The 9,617-nt window shown below is 43.0% G+C and overlaps 1 protein-coding gene across 5 annotated transcripts in view; it reads left to right on the forward strand.

The window, feature by feature from the left end:
• ACSF3 (acyl-CoA synthetase family member 3) overlaps positions 1–9,225 on the forward strand; it is a 250,324-nt gene extending 241,099 nt beyond the window's left edge. For all 5 annotated transcript variants that reach the window (XM_072636361.1, XM_072636357.1, XM_072636359.1 and 2 more), the window contains one exon: positions 8,664–9,225. In XM_072636361.1, coding sequence (XP_072492462.1) covers positions 8,664–8,781 — 118 coding nt within the window. In that variant the 3' untranslated portion in view covers positions 8,782–9,225. The remainder of the gene's footprint in view (positions 1–8,663) is intronic.
• Positions 9,226–9,617: the final 392 nt, after the last annotated feature.

Consider the following 9,617-nt stretch of genomic DNA (forward strand, 5'->3'; position numbering starts at 1 on the left):
TTACTTCCATCTCTTAGATTTTCCTTCAAGATTCAACTGAAGTTCTCCCTTCTGTGGGAAGGTTCCACCCACAATTCTGGTCCCCCCGATCCCTTCTGAGATTACCTCCCATTTACTTGAATGTATTTTATATATGCCCAGATGTTTACATGTGGCCTCCCCCATTAGATTGTGGGCTCCTTGTGAGCAGAGATTATATTTTGGTTTTTGATGGTGGAGGTTTTTGGGGGTTTTTTTGCCCTTCTTTGGATCCCCAGTGTAGTACTTGTTGATTTGAGTGATTGATTGATTGATAGGTGTTGTAGAGAAGATCATTTTTCAGGTATTGATTGGACCACACAGCCTCTGAGTTCCCTTCTAATTCTGAAAGTCTGTAATTCTGAGATTGTCAGTTGTTCAGTCATGTCTGACTCTTCATGACCCCTTGGGCTATCCTGTCCAGGGGGCTTCTTGACAAAGACACTGGAGTATTTATTAAACAGTTTGCAGTCACAGAGGTAGTAAGTGCCCGAGGCCAGATCTGACTCCAGGCCCAGCACTCTATCCACTGAGCCACCTACTGGCCTCAGAGTTTCATTAATGTTGTCTAGTCATGTCCAGTTCTTTGTGACCCCCATTTGGGGTTTTCTTGTCAAAGATACTGGTGTAGTTTGCCATTTCCTTCTCTAGCTCATTTGACAATTAAAGCAACTCAGGCAAACAGTGTTGACTTGCCCAAGGTCATACAGCTAATAAATCTGAGACCACCTTTGAACATGGTTTTTCCTGATTCCAGCTCTGATGCTCTACCCACTGGGCCAGCTGGCTGCACAGTACAGGGATTATGAGGTCCTTTTGTTGCTGCTCTTGTGGGATCGTTTTTCTGTCGTGTGGGACTCTTCAGGATCCCTTTGTTGTTTGCTTGGCAAAGATGCTGAAGTGATTTGCCATTTCCTTCTCCAGCCCATTTTATTGAGATGAAAGCCAGATAACTTACCCAATATAACACAGCTAGTAAGTGTTTGCAGGGAGACCCTCCTAGGGGTCTCCTCCCTCTTATTCCAGCATTCCTTCCACTGTTTCAGAGCCTAGCCATGAGAACAACTCCTTTGGGAAAGGACTTGCTTTAGAAGAATCCAAGGAGATAGTCTAATTTATCAGGATCGCATATTCAAAGGCTACCTCTGTCTAAAAAAAGAGAAACTACCACTTTTCAACGAAGTAACTGGTCTGCTTCCTAAAGAATTTCTAAGCGTTAGTAACATTTAAGCCCACATCCTTGGTAACATGACGAGGTTCCTGAATCATTTTAATAGCTTCTCTAATAGCCTGATGAGTGATGATTTTCTTTAAGAATGACACAACCATCAGGACACGTATTGTGCTGTACTAGAATTACGCTGAGTGGAACCCAGCCAAGGCTGCACTGAATAGATATTGGTTGTGAAGGCTTCCCAGAGGAAGCCTTGAATTTTCTTATAGACATTTCTTGCTTTCCTTCCCATCCAGATTCCTCTTCTGTCGTCACTAATTCAAGGCTTTTATTCTTGAGACTTCCCTACAATTGTTCCTTCCCTGCTAGACAACTTCCAGGCCCCTCAACTTCACCTGCCTCCACTGTAATCGTCAATATCCAGGGTTTCCCATAGGCCTCCACTCTCTGTTTCTCTCACTTTCCAGCATAGATATCCTGGTCCCTGCCACCTTCCATCTCCATTAGCGTGATTCCCTTTTTCCCCACTGACTTTTGGCCAAGATAGAAAGTTTCTGCCCTGACTTGTCTAATATCTCTTTACATTTGCTCCCTCTGGGAGAGCTCATCTGCCTTCTTGGATCTAGCTTCTCTCTATAAATTATTCTCAACCTCATCCTTTCCCATATTGACCAGTTCAGTTATTTTCCATAACCAATGAGACTGGGCTGGTTAAATGTGCAGAGTCCATATCATGCTTAGCAAAGCAGATTCCAGATGGAGTCTGTATCAGAATCATAAGATCTTGGATTTCAAAATGGAAAGAACCTCGGTGATCACTCAGTTGGAACCTAACCCAACAACCTCACTTTTACAGGTGAGGAAACTGAGACCCAGAGTAGCTAAGTGACTCCAAATCCAGTTCCTTTGCCTTTGCACCAAATTGCCTCTCAAAAAAGGGAGTTATGCATCAAATACCCTGTAAAGGTCCCTGCCAACTCGAAAGTGATAATTCTGTAATTCTGTGTGTTGTCTTCTTTGACCTTAGTCATCTTCCCTTCTAAGTCATCTACCACAAGTTTATCCTTTACTCTCAATTACAACCATTCTCCTTGACCCAAAGCATACAACTCTAGAGTCAGATTCAATTTCTTATTTTTCCACCCAGTCAAATGCCATATCCTGGAAGCCTGTCACCAACAGGGCCCATAGCTATCTGCTATGGAATCCCATGGGGTCCCAGTCTACATCCACTGATAATGATGCTTTGATTTTACTCAGGACTTGGGTTTGTGGACAGCTAGAAGGAAATGGCAAACCACTCCAGTATCTTTGTCAAGAAAACCCCAAATGGGATCATGAAGAGCCAGACACGACTGAAAAACAACAGACTCTTGATTCATATTATTGTCAGCTGTATTCGCAGAAATCCATCTAGTTAAGAAGTATCTGAGATATCCAAAATGGTTGTCACTTGCTGATTCAAGTCAGGTAACATCTGTTAAGCCCCTTTGATGTTCATAGCCTTGTACTTGATACTGAAGGATAAAGGTAAAGGGCCATCATTGGACTGGGAAGCACAACATAGGAACAATGGGTGCTTGTTAAGTAGATACAAGACAACAGATGAATTGTCAACACAGTGCTGGAGAAAGGAGAATGTGGGTCCGGTAGGGTCTAACAGCAAATCCTCAGCAACTGCTAGGAGAGTTTTGGACTCAGGAGACAATGGGGAAGAAATACAAGAATCAAAGTGATGTTTCAGTGACGTGTTCTGTATCGTTGTGCTCGCTAGAATGTGGCACAGATACCTTCAGTCATTGATCAGAAAACAAAAGGAACTGAATGTGGCAAATTATTTATTTGCTAGTAACACATTTTTAATTGGCTGTTCATTCTAATGGGGTTTGCTGTAACTATGCCTGAGTGCCATGGCCTTGTGTTATTGATTCCTTTGAACTCCAGGGGGAATTGGAATATGATCGTTGTGTAAGAGGGATGGAGAGGGGACCACGCTTGTTAAGTGTTACTGCACAGAGCAGGGAAGGCCACAGCTGAAAACACCTAGCATTAGGACATCTGTTTGAAACAGCAACCCTGGGAACCGGTAGAATTCTCTGGTGTACATCTGCCTTTGTCCTCCTCCACTGGAGTCTAATTTCAAAGCCTAAGAGAAGCATCTCTTACAAAGGTGGAGGAGAAGGTAGATCCCAGAAGATGGTCCTGGGGCAATAGTCCAAAATAATATGAATGAAATAAATCTATATTCACTTGTTCATTCATAATAGGAAAATACCTTCCTTATTCCCCCTCCACGGTGCCCCACCACTCCCAGTCTCCCTTTCCCAAACCCTGGCTGTGTGAAACCTCCCCGAAAGAGAGTTTAAGGCATAAACAGGTCATGCCTTAGATTTGTTTACAGCTCCAGGTTCCTCTCAACAAAATCCTGACATTCAGACCAGTCCGGTCAGTACTGAATGTCTCTGTTTTTGCACATTTGGGACCATACTGGTCAGTCAGTCAGTGGGTACTTATTAAGCACCTACTATTTATCAGATGCTGTCCTAGGTGCTGGTGATAGAAATACAATGAGTGAAATAAGCCCTGCTCAGAAGGAGCTTGAGACAACAAGGACATAGATAAGTGTTTAATAAATGTAAAGAGAATATGTACCAAAAAATTAAATACGGGGTAATTTGGGGGGAAGGGCACAAGTAGCTGGGAAGAATCAGGAAATGCCTCCTGCAGAAGGTAGTGCTCCAGCTGCACCTCAAAGGAAGAGAGGGATTCTGTGAGGCAGGGGTGAGGAAGAATTGTATTCCTGGCACCAAGTGTGTTTACACAATCAATGTCAATTTTCTGAACACACTTATTTGGTGGAAGGAGACCAGGATGGTGAGGAAACTAGAAACCTACCTATCAAAGGTGGATTGAAGGACCTGAGATGTTCATTCTGGTTCTCCAGAACTTGAGAGTTGAGAACGGGGTGGGGGCAGGGGCTGCAGGGAGACTAGATTGCTTCTTAAATGTCAAGAGGGATTAATCTTGTTGTTTTTGGTCCCAGAATACTGGGACTAGAACTAATATGTAGTAAAAGTTACAGTGCATCCAATTTTGGCTCAGTATAAGGAAAATATCTGGATAATTACAGATATCCAAATACAGAATGGGTTTCCCTGCCATTGGGGGTGTTCAGGCAGAGACTGGGTGGCCATTACTGTAAATGTTTTAGAAGGAATGCTGGCATCAGGAGGGTTGGACTTGATGACTTCTGAGTTCCTTCCAGCTCTATTTCTATGATGTTTCTTCCATTCATTAAAAACTCAAAGTAGCAGACTACCAAAAAACCAAGTGTGGGAATTATATGTGAGAGCTGAGTAGAGCATAGAAACCCTCTAATCATGACATTTTGCTAGCCATGGTAATAAATGTCCATATGAGAAATTTTCTGGATAAAGAGTGGGTCTTTACAGGAAGAAAATCTCACCATAAATCCTTATGTCCATCATTTGAACAAAAAGTCCCAGACCTCCCCTTCTCCACTTTAGACCTTGGCTATGGCTATATTGGCCAGCATTTCTACAGTGACGAGGCATGTAGATTTATGTTACATGCATGCTTGCAAATACACACACACACACAAAATCACATGCCCATAGGTCCATTCCCATGCCTGTGTCAGGATGTAAGTCCAGAAACATTCTTGATCCCACCAACAGCTGCCGATGGCACACAGATGTTACCTACCCATGTAAGGTTGCCCACCCAAGGGGTTTCCAGGAACAATGTCACCCACAATTGGGGTTTCACAGCTGCTTCCAATCACAAGTCAGCACATAGTGGAGGGGCCATAAATTGCAGCTTCCATCCCAAGATCCCCTGGTGTTGATGGGTAAACCATTGTTGCTGCAGGAAGCCATAGCTGTAACCCTGTCAGCTTGCAGCAGGATGCATTAACAGCACCATGTTATTGCGTGATAATGGCGCCATTAAGGCATATCACCAATGTACTTCGTCGTGTCCGCTGATGCTTGCTAGTTGTGGGCAGATGTACACAGACCTATAAGGCTATTAGGCTCATGTTTATTCATAAACAGCACCATCTGTTAAGGCCGCGATTTGGGATTTCTCAGCCACATCCAATTGCTGGCTATGCAACATGACACAACTGGAAATACCAAAGAGTTAATCCTCTGCAACTTCCAGACACTTGTGCCAAGCCATGTTTATTTTAATATAGCCTTGCAAATGACCACTTGCCCATAATGAGTAACGATTCATATTGGACAAATCATGAAGAATGATAATTTCATTTCTTTTACCTACCCTGTGCCCCTATGGGATAAGGCAGCTATAATAAAATAAATCCCGGCTGGTAAATAATGAGTACTTGTTTACCAGGATACATTAACACACTGTAGCTGAATGAGTTGCTTATAATAGAGGCCCTGTGGCTATTGAGCTCTTTGGTTTAGAGCACAGAAATCATGAAGTCAGGGTTCAATCCCCAGGAAGGGTAGGCAGTTTTACTCTTTTTCCATCTTTCCCATGATTCCCTAAGCCTCAACCAGTTATCTTACAAAGAAGAATCGTGATGACTGTCTTTAAACTTCTGAAGAATTGACATATGGATGAGAGAGTGGTCTCGTACTATGTGCCTCCAAAGGACAGAACTTAAGGCCAACGAGTGGAATCCAACAAGGAGGCAGATATTGGTTTAATAAAAGAAAAAACAAACTTTAAGATGAAGGTGTTGTGCTAAATGAGCTCTCAGGCTTCCAGCTCCAAGATTCTCTGAGTCCATCGGTGGAATGATGGACTGCCATTTGAGTTAATTAAATTCCTCCTTCCTAGAAATGTTCAAATTGAGGTCAGGTGACCATCTGTCAGACATGCTGTAGAAAGGATGCCTGCCCGAGATGGAAGATTGGATTAGATGACCTCTGAGTGCCCTTCCAGGGTTAAGAGTCTGATTCTGTGAAATGTGGGCCATTGGCCAGAAGTGAAACAATCAAATCCATCACCATTACTGGAAAATCAACTCAAAATAGTATGTCATCAGTTCATGGTAACTGAAGTATAATTATGGAGGGGGTGGCGGGGAGTCAGAGACAAAAAGACAGAGACAAAGAGAGACAGAAGCAGAGAGAAAGTGAGAGGAGTGGGAACTTATCCTTTGCTTGCCTATATATCTTTACAGTGGACCAAATCTTCATAGAATATGGAATAGACAAACCTTGGAAGCACCAAAGAATTTGATATTCAACTGCTGTTCTTATTAAAAGAACTTCAAGCCAGATTTGCGCACCACCCCAGGAGCAGGGGCAACACTAGCCTTTAGCACTCTGGGAGTTCAGATGTCCAGATCACTCAGGTTTGATCCTGGCAGCCTTAGGAAAGTTACTGTCTACTGACTTCAGAATCCTTCCCAAAATGGACATGAACATTTGTCCATGTCACTCATTGTCTTGGATTCATATTAAATTCCCAGGGGGTTGTATGCCTGTTCATGCTTAGTACATAGTGGTTCATTAAATATTTGTAGTTAAGTCTGGATTCATCACCCATTCCAAGACAACATGTTGAATGAGTGTGTTTTTCAAGTTGGTGAAGATGGTTAAGCTCTGTAAAAATACACATTAGCACAGCTAAGGTAGTGTGTAACTTGATTCTCTTTAGATGGAAAGAAGGACAAGCATTATGATGAAGTATATAGATCATTTCTATTGTGTGATATCAAAACATCATTTGGGAGCTTTGTATTTCGTGTGCATGGTGCCTGATTCTGTGGTAGAGTGTACAAAATGTGGACTGTTGAGTCAGAGGAGCTGGGTTTGACCCCTGCCCTGCTATCCTGGCTTTATGAGTTGGGGCAACTGATTTGTCCTCTCTGGGTTTCAATTTCTTTATGTATAAAATAAAGGAGTTGTATGTGGTGATCATTCATTCATTCATTTGATAAGCCTTTATTAGTTGCCCAATAAAGACTTATTAAATGAATGAACAAATGATATCAGATGCTGTACTAGACTCTGGAAATACAGAGACAAAAATAGTGCCTCCCTCAAGATGCTTGCACTCTGCTAAGGGAAATCAAAGTATACACATGTAAGGAGATGCAAAATAAAGGTAAAAGAATTTCAAGATCTAAGGAAAACACCAGCAAGTAAGGGGATCAGGAGAGGCTTCATGTAACGTAGGAGGGAGCACTTTAGCTGAGCCCTAAAGGAAGCCAGGCATCCCCAGAGGCAAGAGTGAGGAAGAAATGCCTTCCAGGTTGGCCAGGGGATGGGATGTTCTATGAAGAATAGGAAATAGGGCCAATTGACTTGAACATGAAGTGCATGATGGGAAGTAATTTGTCCAGAAAAGCTGACTGAATCCAGATTGGATGAGGGCTTTGAGCATCAGGCAGAGGAGTGGGAGTTGGTACTTGATCCTAGAGATAATAGGGAGCCATTAATGAACAGAGAATGACATGATCAGCCATGTGCTCTATGAATCTCAATTGGGCAGCTCTAGGAAAGATAGAATGGAGGGACAAGAGACTTGAAGCAGGGAGCTCAGTTAGGAGGCTTGGAGTAGTCCAGGTAAGTGTCAGTGGTGGTTGGGTATGGGAGAGGAGATGGATGCAAAAGGTGATGTGGAAATAGAATCAGTAAGACTTTTGGAACTGGTTGTTATGGGAGAAAATGAAGTGCAGAGAATCAAGAATGACTTTGGGATTGCAAATCTGGTTGGCTGTGAGTAGATGAAGGTACCCTCAATTGGAGTCAGGAGCTCAAAAGAGGGGTAAGTTTGAGGAGGAAGATTATGAGTTCCACCTTGTAGATAGTGAGTCTGAGATTCCTGTGGGATATCCAGTCTGAATGGTTTAATAGACATTTGGTGATGTTGAGACTGGAGCTCAGGAGAGACCCCAGACTGGATATTAAGAGCTTGGAGTGGTCTGCATAGAGATGATAATTAAACCCCTAGGAATAAATGAGATCTCTGAAAGAGAGAGAAGGAGGCCCAGGACAGAGCCTTAGGAGACATCCACAGCCAGGGAGCAACAGAATATGAATGGTGATCATGACAAAGAGACTGAGAAGGATCAGGCAAAGAGGTTGGAGAACCATACTTCATTGTACTTGGTGGTTGTACATGTTGTCTCTCGCATTAGAATGTGAGCTCCTTGAAAGTAGGGACTGGTTTTTACTTTCTTTATATCAGCAAAACTCAGCACAGGGACTGGAACATAGTAGGTACATAATAAATGCCTATTGTTGATGATAATGAGAAAACAGTCCTAAAAATCCATCCTGTGTTGTCTGCACGAGGACATCTGCCCCATCCAAGAATGTCCCCAAGGATGCCAACCCACCACATTCATATTCTTTCCTTTTTCTACTTCTAGCTCCTTCAGATCCATCACCAGAAAACACTTTCTAGACTCTTGGAAAGAACTGGTCCCTCTAAACCTATAATCAAATATTTTTGTCTTTTCCAGAGGATACATGGCGGCCTACACCATCCCTTCTGAAATCTTATTAGTTGAGGAAATCCCACGGAACCAGATGGGGAAAATCAACAAAAAAGATCTACTCAAGCAGTTTTACCCTGCGTAGCCAGATCCAAGGCCTGTCCTGCAGCTAAAGCTGCGGTGACCTGGGCCCTCTTCATCAGGACTCAGAGTTACCCTTTGCTCCTGCGAGCCCTCCCAGCCCTTCACCATGATGTACCTCGAATAACAGAATCCTCTGCTATGACTGGACCTTGGAAAGAGGCAAGAACAGAGATGTCTCCTCTCTTAATTACCTGTTTCAGAGCTGCTAAAGCAAAAAAAAAAAAGTGATGGAATGTTCTAGATTTAATCTGATTTCTTTTCTACAATTTCTAGTGTTCTTCTATCAACTCAGACTGATTGCTAAATGCAGAGCAGTCAAAATGCCTTCTCTTACTTCCTTTCTCAGAAAGGAGGGCTGTTTTTCATGTTCTCCTTCTAATTGGTATCTGAGGATGTTTTACCAATCTTGCTGTTTTAATAAACCTCCATTGTGTCAATAGCAGAACTCCATTGTAAAGGTTGGTCCATGAGGCTGGTGGGATGCTTTTCCCCCCTGACCCCGGCTCTGGTCATCTAAGGCTTCTGACTCATTAGTGAAGGTGGTGGCCAATTTCCAAGTGAAATTCATGCTTTGGGTTGGAGTAAACATATCAGTAGTGGTCTTCCCAGTCCATCAGGAAATATCAATTCAAAGAATCGAATTAAAAACAAACTGTGAATGCCGACCTGCTGTTTGTGGTTCACCTCCCATGTGCATTGGAGAGATAGAGCAAGCTTACATCTGCCATGTTCTCCCTTTGAGTTCCAGGCTTCATTCCACTCTAACTCCTCCCCCCCAGCCTGGACCCAGATACTTCATTAAGGACAGGCCACAAAGAGTCTGCCCAGACTCTTGGC

The sequence above is a fragment of the Notamacropus eugenii genome, chromosome 1 (genome assembly GCF_028372415.1).
Source record: "Notamacropus eugenii isolate mMacEug1 chromosome 1, mMacEug1.pri_v2, whole genome shotgun sequence".
NCBI lineage: Eukaryota > Metazoa > Chordata > Mammalia > Diprotodontia > Macropodidae > Notamacropus > Notamacropus eugenii.